This window comes from Leptonotus elevatus, chromosome 16, assembly GCF_054856555.1.
Source record: "Leptonotus elevatus isolate MCC_2025b chromosome 16, RoL_Lele_1.0, whole genome shotgun sequence".
NCBI classification, from domain to species: Eukaryota; Metazoa; Chordata; class Actinopteri; order Syngnathiformes; family Syngnathidae; genus Leptonotus; species Leptonotus elevatus.
In genome coordinates, this window is record NC_141254.1 from 11,948,506 (window position 1) to 11,970,102 (window position 21,597).

General features: G+C 41.8%; 4 protein-coding genes across 8 annotated transcripts; 2 read left to right on the forward strand and 2 right to left on the reverse strand.

Moving 5' to 3' along the window:
- The first annotated feature begins 781 nt into the window (after window positions 1-781).
- inpp5kb (inositol polyphosphate-5-phosphatase Kb) lies at window positions 782-8,645 on the forward strand. Of its 2 annotated transcripts, XM_086098480.1 has the most exons (13): window positions 782-925; window positions 1,459-1,510; window positions 4,544-4,648; window positions 5,236-5,344; window positions 5,412-5,528; window positions 5,597-5,772; window positions 5,909-6,020; window positions 6,085-6,194; window positions 6,932-7,148; window positions 7,295-7,432; window positions 7,510-7,593; window positions 7,782-7,886; window positions 7,961-8,645. In XM_086098480.1, exons 2-13 carry the CDS (start codon window positions 1,467-1,469, stop codon window positions 8,027-8,029), a joined length of 1,386 nt encoding a protein of 461 aa, XP_085954606.1. In that variant the 5' UTR covers window positions 782-925; window positions 1,459-1,466; the 3' UTR covers window positions 8,030-8,645. The 2 variants fall into 2 exon arrangements, with proteins under 2 accessions (XP_085954606.1, XP_085954605.1); XM_086098479.1 differs by lacking the exons at window positions 782-925; window positions 1,459-1,510 and adding an exon at window positions 2,959-3,382.
- A 533-nt stretch (window positions 8,646-9,178) lies between these two features.
- nle1 (notchless homolog 1 (Drosophila)) lies at window positions 9,179-13,480 on the forward strand. 4 transcript variants are annotated; one of them, XM_086098482.1, is made up of 14 exons: window positions 9,201-9,269; window positions 9,838-9,982; window positions 10,062-10,282; window positions 10,400-10,479; window positions 10,568-10,644; window positions 10,721-10,818; window positions 10,939-11,131; window positions 11,200-11,335; window positions 11,490-11,536; window positions 11,637-11,839; window positions 11,907-12,066; window positions 12,980-13,050; window positions 13,129-13,175; window positions 13,285-13,480. In XM_086098482.1, exons 2-13 carry the CDS (start codon window positions 9,848-9,850, stop codon window positions 13,139-13,141), a joined length of 1,434 nt encoding a protein of 477 aa, XP_085954608.1. In that variant the 5' UTR covers window positions 9,201-9,269; window positions 9,838-9,847; the 3' UTR covers window positions 13,142-13,175; window positions 13,285-13,480. The 4 variants fall into 4 exon arrangements, with proteins under 4 accessions (XP_085954610.1, XP_085954608.1, XP_085954607.1 ...); XM_086098484.1 differs by having other exon boundaries at window positions 9,179-9,220; window positions 13,129-13,480; XM_086098481.1 differs by having other exon boundaries at window positions 13,129-13,480.
- Window positions 13,432-17,319, reverse strand: slc25a1a (solute carrier family 25 member 1a). The gene is made up of 9 exons (XM_086098485.1): window positions 16,983-17,319; window positions 16,496-16,603; window positions 16,323-16,422; window positions 15,922-16,060; window positions 15,772-15,856; window positions 15,594-15,698; window positions 14,973-15,088; window positions 14,840-14,913; window positions 13,432-14,740 (listed from the first exon to the last, which is right to left on the reverse strand). The coding sequence occupies exons 1-9, from the start codon at window positions 17,167-17,169 to the stop codon at window positions 14,626-14,628; spliced, it is 1,029 nt and encodes a 342-aa protein (XP_085954611.1). The 5' UTR covers window positions 17,170-17,319; the 3' UTR covers window positions 13,432-14,625.
- Window positions 17,320-18,001: 682 nt separating this feature from the next.
- On the reverse strand, window positions 18,002-20,118 carry LOC147160772 (uncharacterized). Its single transcript, XM_086057632.1, has 7 exons — window positions 20,022-20,118; window positions 19,874-19,942; window positions 19,641-19,770; window positions 19,078-19,216; window positions 18,692-18,762; window positions 18,336-18,590; window positions 18,002-18,046 (listed from the first exon to the last, which is right to left on the reverse strand). Exons 2-7 carry the CDS (start codon window positions 19,897-19,899, stop codon window positions 18,002-18,004), a joined length of 666 nt encoding a protein of 221 aa, XP_085913758.1. The 5' UTR covers window positions 19,900-19,942; window positions 20,022-20,118.
- Window positions 20,119-21,597: the final 1,479 nt, after the last annotated feature.

Here is a 21,597-nt window from a genome sequence, read left to right on the forward strand (position 1 = left end):
AATTGATGACTTCCTGTATGTTTTCAGGTATGGCTTCTTGAGACTTTTTTGTGGTTCTACTCATGATATACATGCCTACCAAATTTCACGTTGCAAAGTGAAACTGGATTCAGGAACTGAATTTTCACCAAAAAAATCACATTTCATGGAATGTCGTCAATTTATACCACCTTATGACCACTTTGATACAAAATGGCTGACTTCCTGTAGGTTTTCCGGCATTCGTGAGACTTTTTTTGTGGGTCTACTCAAGATAGACATGTGTACCGAATTTCATGTTGCAAAGTGAAACTGGCTTCAGCATTTTCAAAATGTGTTCACATTTCATGGAAAGTCGTCAATTTAAACCCCCTTATGACCGCTTTGATTCAAAATGGCTGACTTCATGTAGGTTTTCCGGCATAGCTTCTTGAGACTTTTTTGTGGGTTTACTCATGATAGACATGTCTACCAAATTTCATGTTGCAAAGTGAAACTGTCTTCAGGGGCTGATTCGTCAAAATCTGTTCACATTTCATGAAAAGTCGTCAATTTAAACCACCTCATGGCCGCTTTGATACAAAATGGCTGACTTCCTGTATGTTTAATGGCACGTTGTCCAAACTTGGCTATCGAATTGCATGCGTCATGTCGACTCAACAAATGTATCCATTCATGAATGACATAATGCTTCTCAAGCAACCTGCATCATAAGCTTGATCCCACCTTTAAGTCCCCCATGCAGCAGCGGCAGCAGCAGCAGGTTGCTGTTGTTGTGTGCAAGCAGGTGGCGGCCAGAGCAGCCAGTCCACGGCTCCAACAACGGGAGTGTCAGCGGGAAAGCCGATCCAGACTCCGGACTCCTCCCTGGAGATCTTCGTCATCTGCGCACAAGGAGTCTGCAGCTTCCTCCGGACACCTCACCACAACAGGAGCCCAGACACAGGTACTGAAAACACACTTGTAATAAAAAAAAAAAGAAGAAGAAGCTTGGTTAAGTTCTGGGGTTGCTTTGCTACATCTGGCATGGAGTGTCTTAGAATCTGTTCATGATATGTGATATGATGAGATCTCAAGGGTCACGCGGTATTCTCAAGCAAAAAAATATGCTGCCCAATGTCAGGAAGTCTCTTTAAAGACACAAAACTTAAGAATGACTGAGAAATAAATAGGAGCAGGTTGTGCAATGGATGTGTCTGATAACCCAATTGGACCACAAAAATAAAACCATGCCTGATATTTACTTGGTAACTTTCTAATTATTTATTTATTTATTTTAGGAATTATTACTTTGTCGCGCTCAAATGATTTCAGTGCCCACTGTGGGTTTTGCTGTATTTAACATCGATGATACTTTGGGTGATTAAAAAAATCCATTTCACAGATGACATGTGAAGCTTTGACTGTTGCCACGGTGACCGGCATAGAGATTTAACAGTGTGTGTGTGTGTGCGTGCGTGCGTGTGTGCGCGCTCGCAGGGGACGATATGAGTGCTGCTAGGTTTCCAAGTGGCGGAAGAGACAAGTGCAGGTGAGTTCATTCTATTTAAATTTTTTAGTCTCTCTCTTCTTGCTCTTGACGCACGAAACACGCATCGCCCCGAACCGTTATAAGAAGCTTTGGGGCGGGTTTTGTGCAATAAAACTGCCATTCTTCACCTCTCTGATCCACTTACAAACACTCCGCTTAAGTCTCTGCATGTGACATGCTTACAGCAATGCAACGAACGCTCTTTCATTTATGTATGTGTGCAATGTGAAATAAATTGGATCAAATTCATTAAAATTAACTAAATGAAGAATATATAAATACAAATTTTATATATATATATATATATATATATATATATATATATATATATATATATATATATATGCTGTAATCAGATGTGATAAAAAAAAATCATAATTAAAACTAGATAGGTAAATGATGGGGGAACAGATGTAAAAGCATTTTGTAAAACAAGCAAACAAACAAAACGGGAGGAAGATTTTAATCTAAATCTAAATCTAAAGAGAGTAAGCAAGCAAGATGTTATATAAACATATGTGAAGCTATATCTGTATGCAAGTTGGAAACAAACTAAAGACATCTAAAGGTGAAAAGATGTGAAAGAGATTTGAAACCAGATGTAATGCAAAGCCATAAATGCATGAAAATGAACAAATAAGGTGGAAAAGCAAATGATATTAGAAAGCAGAAGAAATGTAAGCAGATTATAAACCAGATGTAATTTACACAGATGTAAACCCAGATTTGAAAGTCAAGAAACTGATATAAAAATTATATGAATTGGACATAAAGAAAAGTTGAAAACGTGGAATAGATTTGAAGCCAGTCGAAGTCAACTAATGTGAAACAAATATGACAATGAATTGGAAACAAATGTAAAAACTTTTCAAACTAATACAAAAGATAATTAAAAAAAAGTGAAATACATTTGGAAACAGATGAGGAACCAGATGTAAAAAATGCTTGGCTAACAAGTTTGAAAATTACATAAATTTAGGTCAAAATGTGAAAGAGAGCTTAAACCAGTAATGCATATAAGTTTGAAACCAGATGTAATGTGAACAGATGAGAACCCGGAAATGAAAATGAATAAATAATGTACGCCAAAACAATTAAAAGGAATGTAACAGGACTAAAACATGAACTAGATTTGGAACCAGATGTCATGTGAACAGATTTGAAACCAGTGAAATGTAAACCGATACGAAATCAGATGTGAAAATGAATGCAAACAAAATTTAAAGGGGCAGAAGAATAAAGTGAAAATGTGAATGCGATTTGAAACGGGTTTGAAACCAGATGCTATGTAAACAGATGTGAAAAATGAAATAGGAAATGGATGTGAAAGGGACAGCACTTGTACTTGCACCCCGACAAGAATGTTGACCTATCACCCACATGAGAAGGAAAAGTGGAACACGGCCAAAAGAAGCCTAATGCCATTGTCTGCTCATTAGTCGGCGGCCCGAGATTGCGGAATGGCGGCCTCCCACCTAACCCGCTTATTACAACAGCCTCCACATTCCTCACTTAAATCTCCTTCTCCAAATCCACACCGCTGCTTTTATTATGGACGGAAGTTCGCAGAGGACGCATCGCGACACTTCTTTCCCAGCGGACCTTTAAGGACAACAGGAAGTTAGTTTATCCGCCAGAGATGGACTTCCTGTCAGGCCGGGCCCGGTTGCGCTCGGACAGCACGGCGAGCGGCGCATCGACGTCGTCGACGTCGTCGTCATCCCGAATGCTTCTACGCCAGAGGCTGGCTCAACTCCTGAGCCGCATCGACGACATGAGCTCGGAGGACGAGGCCAGCGAGGAGATGTCGCGCACGCTGGATGATGCCTTTCAACTATGCTCGCGTTTCGCGCTGCCCACCCACGCCTTCAGGTGGACCCCCCCCCCCGCCAAGAACTGATTGTGTGTGCTTGTGCTTTGGGTCAAACTCATAATATTATTATGAGTTTGGAGATGTATTATTTGGAAAGGCACAATATTTGTGTTGGATATCTTTAGATTGTGTGGCTGGTGAGTATAAAAAAAATAGTTTAAAAGCCTAATTCATGTGAAAACATTTTAAACTGATGTAAAAAAAAAAAAAAGTCCAAAACTGATGAAAACAAATGAGACATTATTTGGAAACCCCGTGTAATGTGAACAGATGTGTGTCAACTGGTGTGAAAATGAATTGGAAACAGATGTAAAACCATTTAAAATAACTGTAGAATAAGATAAACACAATCATGAAACTGATTTGAAAATAAATGAAGAGCTGTGATGTAAATAGATGTGAAACCAGATGTGAAAATGAGTGAGGAAAAAAAAAATCTAAAGCGACACATAGGCTGGTGAAAAGGGAACATGAAACTGGTTTGACACCATATTTTTATTTTTTGCTTTTTTTTAAAGAGCTCAGTATTGTTCATTCGGAAATGTCATCATCATTGCTCTTTATTTTATTTATTTAAAACATTATTATTTTATATATATATTATTTTATTTTTTTTGTATGTGGGTGAGTATGTGTATGTGCGTGCGTGCGTGTGTGCGTGCGTGCCTGCGTTAGTTAGCTCACCAAAAACCTATTACAAAAAATCCCATACCGTTCACCATATTTAATGAGAACAAATGTGAAAATAAATAGAAAACAAAAGTAAAAACATTTCAAACTTTGAAAGAGGTGTAAAAAAAAGAAGAAGGTCAAAACAAATTTGAAACAGATGAGAAACCTCATATAATGAATGCAAATTGATGTCAAATAATTTTACAATTTATAATACCAGATGTAAGAACATTTGAAAGGGATCTTTATTAGATGTAATCTAAAAACAGAAGTGAACATGAATGGAAAATGTAATTAAAGCCATTTGAAATGGGTGGAAAAAAAACCAGGTAATAACAAAATGAGAAAACAAATGTGAAACTCTTTTATAACCAGATGTATTGTAAACAGATGTGAACGGGAATGGGAAATGGGTGTAACCATTTGAAACGCAAATCAGACAGAGCCAAATCAAATCTTTGATTTCATAATATTGATCACGTTGACAGGCTGCACATGGTGACGTGGAACGTGGCCACAGCAGAGCCTCCCGATGACGTCACCTCTTTGTTGCAGCTGGACGTCCAACCGCCCACTGATGTCTACGCCATTGGGTGAGAACTGACGTGAAACCATACGCAATATCATGATTGTAAAAAGTGAAAAGGAAAGAAAACGTTCCTTTGAAATAGTCATGAAAGGAACAGAAAAGGTACAAAAACCAATAAACAGATTTGAGAGCAGATATGAAACCAGATTTGATGTAAACAGATGTGAAACCAGATGTCAAGCTTTTTTTTTTTTTATATATATAAATGGATGTGAAAGGGAATCAAAAATAGGTGACCATAAACTGATTGGAAAATTAAAGAGAAGCGAAAACATTTTTTTATGTGAAAAAGATTTAAAACCATACGCAACATAATTTAACATGTAACCAATGCTAAGTGAATTTGAAACTTGATGTAATGTAAAAAGATGTGAAAAATTAATGGGAATCATTTGAGACGAACGTAAAACTAATTTGAACCAGATGTAATGTAAACAATAATGTTAATACGAGTGGGGGGAAAAAAATCAAACTGATTTGAAACCAGTTGTGATGCAAAGAGATGTGAATACAAAAAAATATGGAATTAGCACAAAATTGATTTGAAACCAGTTGGGCTGTAAACAGAAGTGATGCGTTGTCATGTGTCAGGCTACAGGAAGTATGCGCGACGCCCGTCCGGTTCATCTCGGACTTGATCGTCGAGGACTCGTGGAGTCACGTCTTCATGGACACCCTGGCGCCACGAGGATTTGTCAAGGTGATCTATATGCAACTATTTTCACTTTTTAGTCATGGCACATGTAATTCCCCGTGCATCCATGCAGGTGGCGTCAGTGAGGATGCAAGGTTTACTGCTGTTGGTGTTCGCCAAACAGTCGCACCTGCCTTACATCCGAGACATCCACAGCACGTACACCCGCACCGGAATCTTCGGATACTGGGTATTGACCTTAAATAATTCATTGAATTCATTTGACTCTAAATTAATTAATGAAAATATTTATTGTAGGGTAACAAAGGTGCGGTGTCGGTGCGCTTCTCCTTCTACGGCCACAAGGTGTGCTTCCTCAACTGCCACCTGGCGGCGCACATGAGCCACGCCCTGCAGCGCGTCGACGAGTTCGAGCACATCCTGGAGACGCAAGAGTTCGACACGGATGATGCACGTCGGGTGCTAGACCACAAGTCAGTCGACAACAAAAAAGAACCTCCGCCAAGGCCCGAGGATCCATTGAACTGTTGAAACTGTGTATAAATTTTCAAATGGGCACCAATTTTTTTTTTTCAAAGATGTCTATTGCCCTCATCCCTGCACACACAGGTTAGTGTTCTGGTTTGGAGACTTGAATTTCCGCATCGCCGACCACGGCCTGCACTTCCTGCGCTCGTCCATTAATGACGGACGTCTCAACCTGCTGTGGGGCAAGGACCAGGTGACACACAAACATGCACACGCACACGCACGCACGTGAGCTGATGCACTTCCTGTTCATGCAGCTGCTCACCATGAAGAAGAAGGAGGCCTTTCTGCAGGAGTTTGAGGAGGGACCCTTGAATTTCAAGCCCACCTACAAGTTCAGCCGGAACTCCGACGCCTATGACCTTGGGTAACACGCGCACACACTCTTTACATTGGCCTTTGACTGAAGATGTTGGCTGTAATCTCGCATGCCGTCAGTTTGAATGTACAAAGTAAACAAACTGCAGTTTTTAAAATCTTTTCATTTTACTTTACTTCGCTGACTTACTTAGCGGCATCAAGTTAGCTGACAAGCTAATAACAGCATAGCATTATTGTCACAGGCACCACATTCTCCCTAATTGATTAGGTTGTGATGTCATCGTGTGTGCACGTGTGTGTCTATTAGCGTTAGCACTGCAGCGCTGCCCCTAACCATGTATAGGCCCAGACCCCCACAGCGCTGCAGCACTACCCTCCTCTTCCTGCTCATCTCCCTCACCTGGGCACTGCTCTCTGTCCGGCTAGTAGACCCACCCAGGTGGGTGTCTCCATGGCAACCACCAATCCCTTTAGAAACCGGAGACAAAATGAGTTACACAATGACAAATGTGTCTCATCCCACACTTGTCGAAGCTTGAGTTATAGCTCAAATTCTGTTGCTAGTACAGAAAGTAACGAGGCCTCGCATTAGTAAGCTAGTAGCACAATGTTAGCATTGTGAATAACATGCTAACAACAGTATAAAATTATTGTACATTTGACACTTTGGAGCGGACAAAATGTGTGATTTCGATGACCGAATATCTTTATCCACTTAGCGTAAGGTTAGCATTTTGGCTAACAAGTTAAGGACAGGCCTCCATTTTGTCTTGTGTCGCCTAGCGGCAAGAAAAGGAAGCCTGGGTGGACCGACCGCATCCTGTGGCGCATCAAACCCAAAAACTCGCCATCGGAAGACGACGACGACGACAAGTTGTCGACCGCCACGGATGACAACCTGGATGAGTACCCCCTGGTGGTCAACCAGGATAAATACACCAGCGACATGAGCTATGGCGTTAGCGACCATAAGCCCGTCATGGCCAGCTTCAGCCTGGAGGTGAGAGACAAGACGTAGATTTAGCCCGAGCCATAGTGCCTCTGTCCAGTTTTGAGCTGTGATTGGGCCTGAATTCAGTGGGTGTGGCTTAGCAAAAGGTTGATTCTCCCCTGAATTTGATTGGTTTAACACTCTTGTTGCCACAGCTGAGGAAACACTTTGACACTCCGCTAGTTCACGTGTCACCTGAGGGCGTCTGGAGTGCCGACCAGGACGCTCTCCTCAACTACACCGTCCAGGAGGACTTCTTCTCCTCAACGTGGGACTGGATCGGCCTCTACAGGGTGCATCCCGGGAGGAATAAAAATTATTTTGCCTGGTGGAGGTAACAATAAACATATGCCGTGTTGTTGAATCGCAGGTTGGCTTCAAGAGCTCGAGCGACTACGAGACTTTTGTATGGGTTCGAGAGGACGAGTTGCCAGAGATTGATGAAGTCATACAGGTGATGAATTAGCATGTATCATGTAGCAAACAGAAATTGACGTCAAAGAGGCCTTTACTGTGTCTTAATATATTATTGCAACATAACATAAGCTGCTCCTTAACCTTCAACATGATCATCCTTCCAGTCTTGTGTACATCTACAGTTTTGTCCTTGACATTTTTCATCAAATATTTTTGGTTTGCTAGATCTCCGTGGATAAGGACGACATCCCTCTGCTGGGTGGACAATACGTGCTGGGCTATTACAGCACGAACATGCAGAGCATCATCGGCCTCAGTGCCAACTTCCAGGTGAATGCATCTTCTTGCGAACATTATGTAGAATGTATTGTTTCTTCTAAGATTTCTTTTGGTCAATCTTGCAGATCTTGGAGTCAAAACGTGCCGTCATGGAGGGTCTCGTGCCGGAGAACATCAATGGGCTCACCAAATAAAATGAGAAACTTAACTTTTAAGTGTCTTATTAGCCTCAAACATGATCTGAGAAGTCTTATCGTGTGATTTCAGACATACTGTAAGAAAGACTGGAAAATAAAAGCCATTAAAAAAAATTAAAAGATAATGACAATTGCAGTCTGGTGGAAAAGATAGTTCACATTTAGCTGTCCACATTAATTCAGAATAATGAGTGATTCAGTGACAAATTTATTTGGACCTACCGGTTCTTTCTTAGCACTGAATGCTGGTGAATTCTGATTAATTCTAGATGACTTCTCTTGATGTTAATTTTAAACAATGAAATTAATTATATCTTGTTTGTTTTTTTCAGTCATGTTGTGTGGCTATTATATGAATCATGTATCTATTTTGTCAACTTTTATGTGGCTGTAAAAGTGCTGGAAATCTCTCAAGTATGTAAGGATGAAAGTGATAACTGGACAACTGAATAGCATGAAAAGGAAGTTTTACATTTTGTGTTTCCCTATAATATGGAAATGTGTGGTTGATGGCAATGTTATCGAGTTCGCATAAATCACAAATGGTCTAAATAAATCCTATTGAAAATTATATTTGTTGGCATTCCATTTGAATAAAATGTTGAAATGCAAATTTTGTCATTTTCTTTCTATTGTTGTTGCTTTTGGGGGGGGGGGGGCATTTGAGGGGCACACTGTGACACAAATTAGGCAAATTAATTGTGAAACGACGCTAAAGTTAGGAGATTTAATAATTGAAAAAACCCAGAATATTTGTGTTTTGTTGTTGTCATCATTCGATATAGTTTCATCGTGATATATAACAGCATAATGACAACAAATATCTTCAAAATGGGTTATTCAACTAATTTTCCGACTTTAGGGACGAACTGTTAAAATATGGTGAAATTAATGGTGACAAGATTATCAAGTAACAAAAATTAGACCTCTTTATAATATTTTTTGTTTTATTGTCTATTACGTCGTAGTTACGTTCCACGCGACATAACAGGTGGTAGCAACCGTTGGGCGGGGGAAAAAACATTTTTATAATAATATTCTTAATCTTCCGACATTTTCTTCGTCCTTCAGTGTATTTAAAAGAAATGTTACCACTTTGAGAGATGAAGAAGCACTTCCGCATTCTACTTTCCCATGAGCACTTGCAGGGGCTCTACATGGACCTTCTTCGTCTTTTGCAACATCTTGGTAAATGTACACACGTGTGGACTTTTAACACATTGCTTCCTCGTTTAAGGTAAAGATTAATCGCATTTCGACACTAAGGCTATTTTATACGAGTTTCGACCAAGGTGTGTGAACTATTGTTGCTCAAAATAGTATCACCGTACGTGCTGTTTTGACGACTTCGTGGGCTCACACACTAGTGGCTCATGGCTAGCTACCCGAGCTAGCTTGATAGGCTAGCCCTAGCTAATGTTATAAATTTGAAGGCTGAAAAATATTTTTTCAACACAAAGTAGAGCTGACCGAATCAAATTAATCGTTAAACCTATTTGTGAGGATGTTTTGTTTTTCATTATATTTTTTTGCGGCTTCCGTAGTGCATAGTAGCGATTTTTTTCCCAGCTAAGAAGCAAAAAAACACTAGTTGCATAATTGTACCATTATATGTAAATAAAAAGTAATCTGTTTAGCTGCTGCATGTTAATACGCGGGTGGAAATAGACTTACTGGTTTGAAAGCTATTTTTGTATCAGCATATAACATATGGGTTTCAGGTAAATAACTACAGACTGTTAATCAATATAAATATATTGGACTATTGATTGACTCTAACCTTTCCTTCAAATTTCTGGCAAAAGGCATCTGAAGATGAGCGAGGGTGTGGAACGGCTCCTGATCCAGTTCCAGGACGAGAATGGGGAGATTCTGGGCTCTCCTTTCGACCTTCCTGTCGACGTCACGCAGGAGAAACTGCAACTGGTCTGCAATGCATTGCTGCAGAAGGTACACATACACGTGACCGGAAGTTGCACATACAAATGAATATAGACTTTATTCAAAATGTCTTCATCCTCGCTTTTAGGAGGAGGCGGTGCCGCTGGCATTCTTCGCCCGTGGTGACACAGAAATCGTGTCCAGCCTGGCTGTCTGCATCAAGGAGCTGGCATGGGAGACTGAGCAGGTGCTGCCGGTGGTGTACCAGCCCCAGGCTGTGTTTCGGGTGCGAGCCGTCACCCGCTGCACCAGCACGCTGGAGGGCCACACTGAAGCCGTCATCTCCACTGCTTTCAGTCCCACCGGCAAGTGAGTGCCTCGTGAAAGGGCCTCGTGTTACATGGATACAGTTATATAATGTAATGTTCTATGTTAATGCCGTTTATACTGAACCGTAACTGAAAAGTTTTGTATTTTGGTTATCAGATATTTGGCCAGCGGTTCCGGTGACACCACAGTGCGCTTTTGGGACTTGATGACCGAGACGCCGCATCACACTGCCAAAGGTATGCTCGCCGCTCTATGCTGTATAAGCTAAGATAAAGTTAAAATCTTAGCATAGCACGCTAACTTTTAATATTTTATCTGAAATAGGTCACTCACATTGGGTTCTAAGCATCGCCTGGTCGCCTGATGGCAAGAAACTTGCGTCGGGTTGTAAAAACAGTCAGGTGACTTGGCAAAAAACACACATGCATACACACCAGTCACACATATATTTTTTATTATTATTATTTCTTTTTATAGATCTTTCTGTGGAATCCAGTGACAGGCACACAAATTGGGAAGACGCTGACCGGACACACAAAGTGGATCACTTGGCTCTGCTGGGAACCTCTTCACCTGTAAAAATGCCACAAATTTGGCTTGCTTGAACCCGCAAGTCACCCTTTGGAATCTGCTGACGTCCCAATACTTTTGCCCGTATGTGTGTCAATCACTGAACAGTCTTTTGTTTTCGCCAGCAACGCTGAGTGCCGCTACCTGGCGAGCAGCTCCAAAGACGGCGCGGTGCGCATCTGGGACGTGGTTCTTGGCCGCTGTGACAAGATCCTGACGAGCCACACGCAGTCGGTCACATGCGTCAAGTGGGGCGGCGACGGGCTGCTGTATACGTCATCGCAGGACCGGACTATCAAAGTGTGGCGGGCCAAAGACGTGAGTCCCGCCATCGGGCCTTACGGGAAAGAGCGACCGTGAACGAGCCTCCTTTTGTTGTCTTTTAGGGCGTCCAATGCAGGACACTGCAGGGCCACGGCCACTGGGTCAACACGCTGGCTCTAAGCACCGACTACGTGCTAAGGACCGGCGCTTTTGAACCGGCCAGTGCCACCGTGAACCCACAAGACCTCACAGGATCGCGTAAGAACATAAAATGTCATGTTTACATAAAAAAAATATATATATGAAAGAAAAGAAGTTGGTTGAGGAGCTTAATTTAAACGCAAGTAGTCATTTGGGATTTTTTTCCTATTTGTATAAAGAGAGTGAATTCTAACATGATGTCTCCTCCTAGTGGAGGAACTTAAGAGCAAAGCCTTGCAGAGATACAATAATGTTCGGGTATGTATGTTTTTTTGTTTTTTTTGTCACTCTCAAATTTTATATTTGTACATACTTTAAAAAAAATGAAGAAATGACGTGTTACGTTCCGGTCCCACAGGGTTCCAACCCGGAGCGCTTGGTGTCAGGTTCAGACGACTTCACCTTGTTTCTGTGGAATCCCGCCGAGGAGAAGAAGCCTCTTGCCCGTATGACGGGCCACAGCGCCCTGGTCAACGAGGTTCTCTTCTCTCCGGACACCCGCCTCCTGGCCTCGGCCTCCTTCGACAAGTCCGTCAAAATCTGGGACGGTCGTACCGGCAAGTAAGTAGTACCGCTGTTAACCACTCTGTGGCACTGTCTGCTAAACTAACGCCTCTGTCACCCGCAGGTACTTGATGTCCCTCCGTGGCCACGTAGGTCCCGTGTATCAGGTGGCGTGGTCGTCCGACAGTCGGCTGCTTGTGAGCGGCAGCAGCGACAGCACGCTCAAAGTGTGGGATGTTAAGAGCGGGAAGCTCAACATGGATCTTCCCGGACATGCCGATGAGGTGAGGGATCTTTGCCGGGAAGTGGTATGGGATGAAGTTCCCGCAAATTGACTTTTGTTGTTCTTGGTTTAGAAAATGTTTGGACTAAAGAAATGTCCTAAATCCCTTGTTTATATTTTGATGTTTACAAAAAAATATAGATGATTTTTTTTCAGGGTAATATGATTTATTGAATGTGTATTTTATTTTTTACAATATGTACTTTATGTTTTTAAATATCATAAAATATTTAACACATTTAATATTAAAAATATGCATGTTGTATCTCGAAATATCCTATATATCGAGAGTCCTAAATGCTGTACTTTTTCCACTTATGTATATATATTTTTAGATTTTAGTGTAAAAAAATAAAACAAAATATACTGTTTATAAAATATATATATTCTTCCAGATATCATTTACAAATATACAAATATAAAAAAGTACTGTGATATTTTAAAGATCTGAAGTTTCCGCAGGTTGTATTTGTTTTTAGATTGTAATATTAAAAAAAGCGATTTTGATCAAAATAAAAATAATATATTCTATGTATAAAATACATTTTCCCAGCTTGTTTTTAGATGTTGATACAGTGTATAAATGGATTAAAATATTTTTTTAATGTATACATTTCAAAATACATGTATTTTTTAAATCAAGCATATAATTGAACTACTTAAACATCTGACATTTACACAACAATAAACACTAATTGTGGGAATGCTAGAGCATAATGTTCAGTGGCGCATTTGGTAAATTGCCTTGTCCAGTAACCCGGAGGTTGTGGGTTCAAATCCCACTTCCGACTGTAAAAGGCCCATGATTATTTAAAGCGACTCAAACCTTACATTAAGGGCTGGCCCGATGCGTACGTATTGTTAAGCCCTCCATACTGTATGAGTGTGGAAGCTGACTGTTTGCATTCATGCAGGTGTTTGCTGTGGATTGGAGTCCCGACGGACAACGAGTGGCCAGCGGCGGCAAAGACAAATGCCTTAGAATGTACGCAAAAGTACCCGCGAGACCTCTTCCATCTTTTCAGATTAAACATTCTGACTTGTTTTTTGGTTGTCTTTACAGATGGAGAAGATAATGGCCACTACCTCCATTGTGATCTGAGAGCTGGGGTAAATGTGCTTTATAATCAGTTTGGTTTGAAAAAGCAGCGTCATGGCAACTCATTGCCAAAAAAACAAGGTCAGAATATGAAGACTTTGCGTTGGGTGCTATGTGTAGTTGACAGGTGGGACTGCTTACAACTTCCCCCACGCTCTCAGCGTTTAATCTCCTCCATTGTCGAAGCCTCAACCTGCGGATTGTCTCAGAACTGCCATGAACTCGCACGCACCCGACCCTCCCTCTATTAAACATGTACACCACAGATTTTCCATTTGACACAACTTTTATTACACCATAAAAACATCCATTTATTTACCTTATGTGTGTTTTTTTTTTTTTTAACAATCGCACAGTATCACAAACACACACACACACACAAATGGGAGGATCATGTTTTTAGTTTGGCAACAAAAAAAATGGGACTCTGAAGGCTTCATCTGTGCAAGGCAGAGTGGTTTTTAAATACTCGATTTGTTTCCTCACTAAGCCTTTCGAGTGTACGTACGATTCTCTAGTTCTTCAGGTAAACATGAAATTTGACAAATGAGGTAACATTAACAAAACATGAAAACACCCTTGATCGGAATTGAAGCCGCGGACAGCGATGATAATATTTACCTTTTTTAAAAAAGCAGCATGATTCAACATAAAGGTGATAAAGTTTGAGATATTAAAGCTACGTGTGCTAATTAGCTTTGTGAAGTAGCCCAACAAGGAACGGAACGAAACAGCTGGACTTAGCAATTGGCTGATTAAAAATAAAATAAAAGCGTGAATCAAGCATTGATGAAATGTAACAAAAAGTGCAAGATTTTTCTAGGTTTTGGCTGTTTGTGTATTTCTAACCATCATGGCTGTTAGCATCAAACGGGATAGCTTGACTTAGCATGTGGCTAACAAAAAAAAAGCAGCCCAAAAACCTGTTAGCATCAAACCAGACCGCTGGCCTTCCTGTGTGTGCGTTTAACAGTCTGCCACCATTTTCTCTCAATTTTTCTTGCCTGAAACCAGAGAGACATTTGTGGTTTCAGTACTTAGCGTTAGTGCTTACCCACATCCGACAAACAGTACTAGGAACTTGGTAAAAACCCGAAATGGACCAATGTTTTGGGACAATCAAATTAATTGAAAATGATTTTTTCTTATTTACTTAGACATTTTGGATTATGCGTCTAACCTACTGGGAAAAGTTTGGGTTAAATAAGTACCCCAGCCCACAGAGAACTGCTATTTTGTTTGTCCCAATACTTTTGTCCACCAAATATCCCTTTTTTGGACTCCGCTTAGGTGCCTCAAAAGTAGTCTTTTTTTTTTTCTCCCTTTGTTGCTCTTCAATGGTTAATACTCCATCGTCATGTTTTAGTGCTGGAAAATGTTCCTAAAACATGTGGAAGTGTCTGAACCGGTGGTTTACAGAAGGATTTGTCTTGTTTTAGTGCGAGTCCTAACTGGTCCTCCCTACTGGGTCTTCCACACGTTGTTGAGCAACTTGACCACCTCCTCGTAGATGACGAAGACAATGGCCACGTCCAAGCACACGCGCCCCAGCCGGGGAACGGTCCCCTTGTAGAACCTTTTGAGACGGGATGGAACCACAAACCATTAGCCAGCAGTTAACTCGTAACTCATCAAGAGAAGAACTGAGGCAACTCGAAGAACTGAAGCAACTCACGCTTGCGGTCCTTCCTGCTTGAGGATCTGGAAGGCGCAGTCTGCTGTGTTCTTGTAGCGATGGGCATCCAGACCCTTTAAAACATGGTCTTCAGACACCCTCTTAAGTTTAAACAACCAATGTCCCAACTGACCTGCATTCTGGTCTTGACCACATCCAGTGGAGTGTTGCCGAAAACGCTGGCGGCCCCCGCTGTGGCTCCGAACATGGCCGTGACAATCGGGTGCATTTCCTTTCTGGGATCGTCACCTTTCACGGGGGACCAAAATGTCAGTCTAAATACGTGCAAGACCAGCAGGTTTCTGAACTTTGGACCAAATTTGGTGACTCGCAGGTCAGTGCAAGACACTTCAGTCCTGGTGGTCTGTGACTGTCAAGTCATTCCTTCTTTCCCGAGTGGACTTGTTTGTAAACTGAAACCTTGTTGGTCCCTAGTCTGGGTGGGACTAAGCAAGGCGAGCTACAAACTTCCAATTTGCAGAATTGTGAAAAAGCCAAGCCTTTTGTGATAAAAATCCATTGTATCTTCCGGAGAAGGACCAGACCCTAGTCCTGGTTGATCTTGTGTTACTAACCCAGTTTTGCGCAAGCTCTACAAGGTCTCTTGTCAGATCCTGTCATACTTAAGCGATAACATGAGAGATGTCCTCCATCTTTTGTTAGCTACTTTTGGGAATAGGAAAGCGATAGTATCTGCAGGACAAGAATCAGAGCAAAGCACTGACTTAGGGCACAAGGTATTAGTCATTCGTACCTTTGTACCAATTACGTAGCGCGTTCATCACGTAAAACCGGATGGCCTGATTGGTGCCCTGCTTGAGCACGGTCGCCGTCAGGCCTTGATAGGTCCCCCGGACACCTAAGGAGGGGGGAAACCAGATGAAGCTAATGGCTATAACAGTCGTCACCCGGGCTCGTCTTGGAAGTCCTACCTTGCTCTCTGATGATCTCGCTGACGCCGTGAAAGAAACCCCGGTAGCGAGGCCTCATCGAGCACTGGTCGTGAATCATCTTCACCTGCAAGGGGAGGGCCACCGAAGCAGTCACATGAATGTCGCCGTCGTCCAAACTTGGCCACCCACCTTGAGCGTCTCCATGGGACAAACGATGACGATGGCCTCGGCGATACCCGCCCCCAAGCCGCACAGGAGGCTGCGCGTGTTGTCCAGTCGGCCCGTGGCATCTCGCATTGGGTTGCTGAGGATCTCGAAGGTGCCAAATCTGCAGGGAGGTGAGGAGTAGGTCAGGTGAGTATTCCTACTTAGTTGTTTTCTTATACAGTCTTGTGTTTACCTTCGGCAAGGTTTGTTTGCAAACGAGATTACATTTTGGTGAACATTTTTAGCAAATAATGGGAACCTTTGGGTCCTTTCACAAACATCCTGAGTTTGCTTGGACGTTGCGCGAGTGAAAACGGATCCGAATCAGGATCGGCGTTCCTTGACAACAATCTGCCAAAATCCACTTGGAACACAAATCAAACCTGATGGCCGACTTGGGGATGGAGCCATAGAGCAGCGAGCTGAGCCCTCGGTACAGGCCTCTGAGACCGTGATCTTGCACAGTCAGCTTCACGCAGTCACCTGACAACAACGGCGACATTTAGACAAGCCCGGACAGGAAGTGGCCAGTCGGCAGCGTCCTGGTGCGACCTACCGATGCCCCGGTAGCGCGGCGGGTTGGCTCGCTCGTCCAGCTGCAGCTGAGTCTTGACGTACTCCGTCGGGAAGGTGATGCAAATCTCGATTCCGCCCGCGATCCCACCTAAGAGGAGAATTTGGGGAAATTGGCAAAGAGTTCAAAAACCCCCAAATTGTCACATTTGTTTCATGGAATTGTTAGTTTGGTGAATATGATATTACTTATGTGCTAGGTCATAATCATAATCGTTCAATCGGTCTGATGCTATGGTATGAAACCAATAATTATAATAATAATAACCAAAAAAGAAAAAGGAACATTATTTATTTCAAATTATTTCTGGCATCAATGCAGACGCTATGCTACATGAGCATCACTGCTGGATTTCCTCTGACCCAGTTTCTCTTTAATATGCGCCAGCTTGTGCACAAAGCAGCTCTGCGGCCAATGCAATCGGCTCAATTAAGCGTTTAAAAAAAAGAAGAAGAAAAAAACGGCGGACCTGCTAGGATAGCCTTCCCAGGATGCGTGATCTTCCTCCCCGCTGCCGCCGCCGCCAGACTCCTCCTGGCCGCGTATGAGCGCCCCGGGGCCGGCGCAGGCGAGAGCGTCGAGCCGGGCCAAGCTCTCCGCCGCCGGCCGCCGCTGTCGCCGTCTTCGCCCGGGACAGAGAGCTTGTCGAGCGGCATGGTGGTGGAGAGAAGCCTCCGTTGTAACGACAAAAACAACAAGACGGGCGAGGGCGAGCCAACAATGTGTGGGGACTGGGGAGGGGTGGTCCGGGTGGTGGTGTCAGTATGCAAGGCAGTGGGTCAGCCGAACGGGCCACGCCATTGGCTGGGGTGGCGTGGATCGGTCACGTGAGCTGGCGCTGTCTCGGTGGACCAATGAGAAGGAGGATGCTGATTTTTAACGATGTTCCGGTCTGATAAACAGCACCAGCAGACAGACAGTATGACGTCGCTATTTATACCTACAAGGTGACTTTATTGTGAAAAAATATATAAATTAAATTAATCTAAAAAAAATAGAGATGCATATAAACAAATTTTCCACAAAAAAAATAATAATTCAGACATACACTTGTAATATACTTTCAATTAAACAATATATTAATATTTAATGTTAAAATGTATATTTTTTTAAAAAGGAAATAAAGTTAAATGTGGACATTCTCTAAAATTACGGTATAGTGCAATTTATGTACTTTATATATTTAACCAATTTTATTACGTTTACTTTGAATAATTTTCTTGATTGAAAAAAAGATCGAAAAAAAACTGTTTATTATACTTAATGCACTCTTAGCAAGAGAAACACAATGATATATATTACTATAAATAAAACTATTTTCGTCCCCAAATGAAATTAATCTATAATGAAAAAAATGAGGTAAAATCAGAAATAACCATGTCATTTTGTTTATTGTATACCAGTATCAATTTCATTCACTATTTATTTATTTATTTATTTTATTTTAGCGCGAGTGATGATGCGTTTGGATGCTGCACGACAAAAATCCTAATTGTTGGGTTTGCGCAGCCCGTCAAACTGGAGACACTTTGTCTGCAAAAAGAAGCACAACACATTAGGTCAAATGCAGTGTGAGCAATGTGTAGTATGTACAACTCCTAATGGCATGCATGGCTAATATCGTGCAAAATTCCACGTCGACAGAAATAAAATGTTCCAAAAGTATCTGAATGTTGCTAATGTGACTTCCTGCATGACAGTGCACCTTCATCCGGGTATGCACCAAAATGTCATCCTCACCCCAAACCACAAATTAGGCTTATTCGATTTGATTCCACAGTGCAAGTGTCCTAATATTGTGACGTGTGTGCGTGTTGTCAACCTCGTGCCAACTGAGCGTGTCAGCGGGCAGTGCCAGGTGGCAGTGGGGGCACGCTTGCTGCGTCTGCTGCTGCTGCTGCTCATCATCTGCCCCGTCGGGTGTCCCTCTGTACCCCAAACCAGGTCCCTCGCTACCCCACAGGGGACTACACGGCGCGTGCGAGGACCAGGCCACGCCGAAGTGGGGGCGAGGGTCCGTCTGGTAGTTCATCTTCTGGCCGCCAGAGGGCGGCAGAGACAAAGAATCTGAATCCTGCTGTAACACCCAGATGAGTATCAACATATTTCCGGAATAAAATGATGCTGTTTATTTCATTGTATTTATTTATTTGTCTATTTTTATATAAATTTGGTCACCTGCGCCGCTCCAGGGTGATACTCTGGATCAAGAGATCTGAGACAGTACCAGCACGGTTCTGACGGTCCGTCTGCACAAAAGTCACCATGGAAACAGGAGCAAAAATGACATACAGTATTTGCTTACGTAAGAACTGTTATGACAATATTCGCAGGAATGTATTCTGTATTCACTGATATTACTGTGGCTTATTAAGCTTTGTTTCGACGTCTCCATTGACTGTATATCCACGTTTATATTATACTGCCCCCGTGTGGCCAAGGTGTTCACACAAGAAGGAGCAGCACAATTCCCATTGAACTCAAGCAAAAATTATATGGTAAAAATGGTTTAATTATTTACAATCTACTTGTGTCATTACAAAAACGATGGTATGTGGTTTTACCGAGTATGTTGGAGGAATGTGACTGCAATACCACGGGGGTCAGCTCTTCCTCTGTTGGTGGGGGGCACAGCGGGGGGGCATCACTCTGCATGTCAGTGCCCTCGGCAGTGTCATCTTGTGAAATCGCTGTGTCATTGACCTGCAAAAAACTTAAACTTTTATTTCCCAAAATTTATTTGAGCCTTTTCAATGAGTCAATATTTTTCAGCACATTTATTTTAGTGTGTTTATGTTTTGCTTTTTTTTTTTTTTTTTTCATGTTTTAACATTTAAAAAATATATATATATTTTTGGATTACAGTTTTTAAAAAAAAATTGTCTAAACATTTATTCCTCGAATTGCATTCGTCAATCAATTGTACTTTAAACGCAAATTCCAAAAATCAATCAATATATTTAAGTCATTTATTAGATTTCTGTAAATTATTTAAAATTACATGTTGAATTAAATATAATGCATATTAAATTACAGTGTATATTTATTAAATATTTTTTAATAATAGTAAAAAAATATGCATAAACTGTGCTTTTTTTGTTATTCTTATCCATTTATCAAACCTGACCTCTGCCTCTCCTTCACAGGCCTCGCTTTGGGCCCGTCCTCCTCTATCTTCTGCTTCCTCTGGTTCTCCTATTCCTGAGAGCTTTTTGAACCTGCCTCTGGTCGTGTCAGCCTGGTTGAAGGCGATCGCGCTGAGGTGAGACACAGTCATTAAACCCCCCCCCCTCGTCCTCTCACAAAATGCCCCACTAGAAGCTTATCAGACGGGTCAAATCAGACGCCAAGGAGGCCCACCTTTCTTCCTCGCTGCATCCCTGCATGCCTTCTCCTGCTATTCTGTGGGGTCTTTGTCCCTGCACTTGACTGCGTGAAACAGAAACTACAGGTGTTCAATATTTGATGCGAGCGAATGGCTCACAAGCAGCTCGCTGTAAAGACTCACAGAGGGTCCAGGCTCGGGTGTCCTCCCGCTTTGGATGTAAATAATCTGGAGGGGAGCCGTCCCAAGGCATCATTCACACACGGCAAATGTTTTGCAGTTTCACATCTTTTTACAGTTTTCTTGCTACCTAAATGACAAGAGTACATTGTTATAGATTTTGGATAATAGTATGTTATTAAAAAGTTGACACCTATGTGAAAAGATGCAAAAATTAAGACAGAGATGCAAAAAAACTAACATGACTCTTAATTTTTGTATTTGTCCACTAGATGGCGCCTACATATAAAAACACATGCTACATAATAATCAAATGAGTACACTTTCAAATGATATTCATCAACTACACTGTTAGCATTATTTCCAAAACTAACGTGGCTATTTCTGCATTGTGCTCTTGCGGCTCTTTTTCTGAAGGACAAAGTTCAGTACAGGACAAAGTGTTGCTGCCTTGGCTGTTGAGACATAGTAACTTCCGCGAATACGTCACGTCAAACACTCTAATGCAATGCAGTGGTTGATAGGAACCGGGCTGGTCCGTGAATAGCTAAACGAGCGAGGTGTATAATTGGTGCCTATTATAAATATGGAATATATATACATTATATATACATATATATATATATATATATATATATATATATATATATATATATATATATATATATAATGTTTCCCCAAAAAAACTATGAATCCCTCCCACCCACCCATCCCCGAACCCCAAAAATAAAAAATAAAAAAATAGGAGGGGGGGGGGGGGGCTCCATAAATAGGTGAAACAACATATAACAAGGTATCATTATTAAGATTAAAGAAAACCAAAAAGAAAAATAAATACAAGTATGGAATAAAACATATTTTTTTTAAACTGACCCCCACCCACCCATCCCCTGAACCCCCCAAAAATGTATATAATTTTTTTTAAATATAAAATTGGGGGGAGAGGGGGGCAATCCATAAATAGGTGAAACAACATATAACAAGGTATCATTATTAAGATGAAAGAAAACCAAAAATAAAAATAAATCATCTTACAACAAATAATAACTTTATTAAAAATGCTTTTGAAGTGCATCAACTTGGATGAAAGTTTTAAAATGAATAAATATGAGCGCCACTACCACCTACTGCCAAAGTCAAAAATCTGTCCTACTGACACCCATTGACCCCAGCCCACCCTTCCACATCCCTCCTCAACACACGCACACACACACACACACATTTGTTTCTGTCTCCACTCTGATGCGGCGTCGAGGCAGCCATTTGCAAAGCACAATCAACTAAATTACACAGCCAGCCAGTTGCTGCTTTCAGGGTCATTGTGCAGAACTGCAATATGTGTGTGTGTGTGTGTGTGTGTCCTCTAAGTGCACGACAGGTAGGTAGGTAGTAATTGGAGTGATCCCCCCCCCCTCCCTATATATGTGTGTGTGTGTTCGGTGGGAGGAGGACGACGCCGGGAACATAAGTGGCGATGACTCACCACCAGTCTATTGTGCCAGCAGTGCAGCAGCAAGAGTGCTTTTCACCCCGTTCGCCTTCCCTTGCTCTCGCTCTCTCTTTTTTTTTTTTATTATTT

Excerpts from the sequence above, each read along its gene's own strand:
- inpp5kb (XM_086098479.1), top strand. The coding sequence starts at position 3,150 with ATGGACTTCCTGTCAGGCCGGGCCCGGTTGCGCTCGGACAGCACGGCG. Across the intron at positions 3,383-4,543 it reads CTGCCCACCCACGCCTTCAG|GCTGCACATGGTGACGTGGA; the intron begins GTGGACCCCCCC and ends TCACGTTGACAG. Across the intron at positions 5,345-5,411 it reads CGCCACGAGGATTTGTCAAG|GTGGCGTCAGTGAGGATGCA; the intron begins GTGATCTATATG and ends GCATCCATGCAG.
- LOC147160772 (XM_086057632.1), bottom strand. The coding sequence starts at position 19,899 with ATGCAGGGATGCAGCGAGGAAGAAAG. Across the intron at positions 18,763-19,077 it reads ACATTCCTCCAACATACTCG|ACGGACCGTCAGAACCGTGC; the intron begins GTAAAACCACAT and ends ACTTTTGTGCAG. Across the intron at positions 18,047-18,335 it reads ACACGCTCAGTTGGCACGAG|ACAAAGTGTCTCCAGTTTGA; the intron begins GTTGACAACACG and ends TTCTTTTTGCAG.
- slc25a1a (XM_086098485.1), bottom strand. The coding sequence starts at position 17,169 with ATGCCGCTCGACAAGCTCTCTGTCCCGGGCGAAGACGGCGACAGCGGC. Across the intron at positions 15,699-15,771 it reads CGAGATCATCAGAGAGCAAG|GTGTCCGGGGGACCTATCAA; the intron begins GTAGGACTTCCA and ends CCCCCTCCTTAG. Across the intron at positions 14,914-14,972 it reads TGGTCAAGACCAGAATGCAG|GGTCTGGATGCCCATCGCTA; the intron begins GTCAGTTGGGAC and ends CATGTTTTAAAG.
- nle1 (XM_086098484.1), top strand. The coding sequence starts at position 9,848 with ATGAGCGAGGGTGTGGAACGGCTCCTGATCCAGTTCCAGGACGAGAAT. Across the intron at positions 9,983-10,061 it reads GCAATGCATTGCTGCAGAAG|GAGGAGGCGGTGCCGCTGGC; the intron begins GTACACATACAC and ends CCTCGCTTTTAG. Across the intron at positions 10,480-10,567 it reads GCCGCATCACACTGCCAAAG|GTCACTCACATTGGGTTCTA; the intron begins GTATGCTCGCCG and ends TATCTGAAATAG.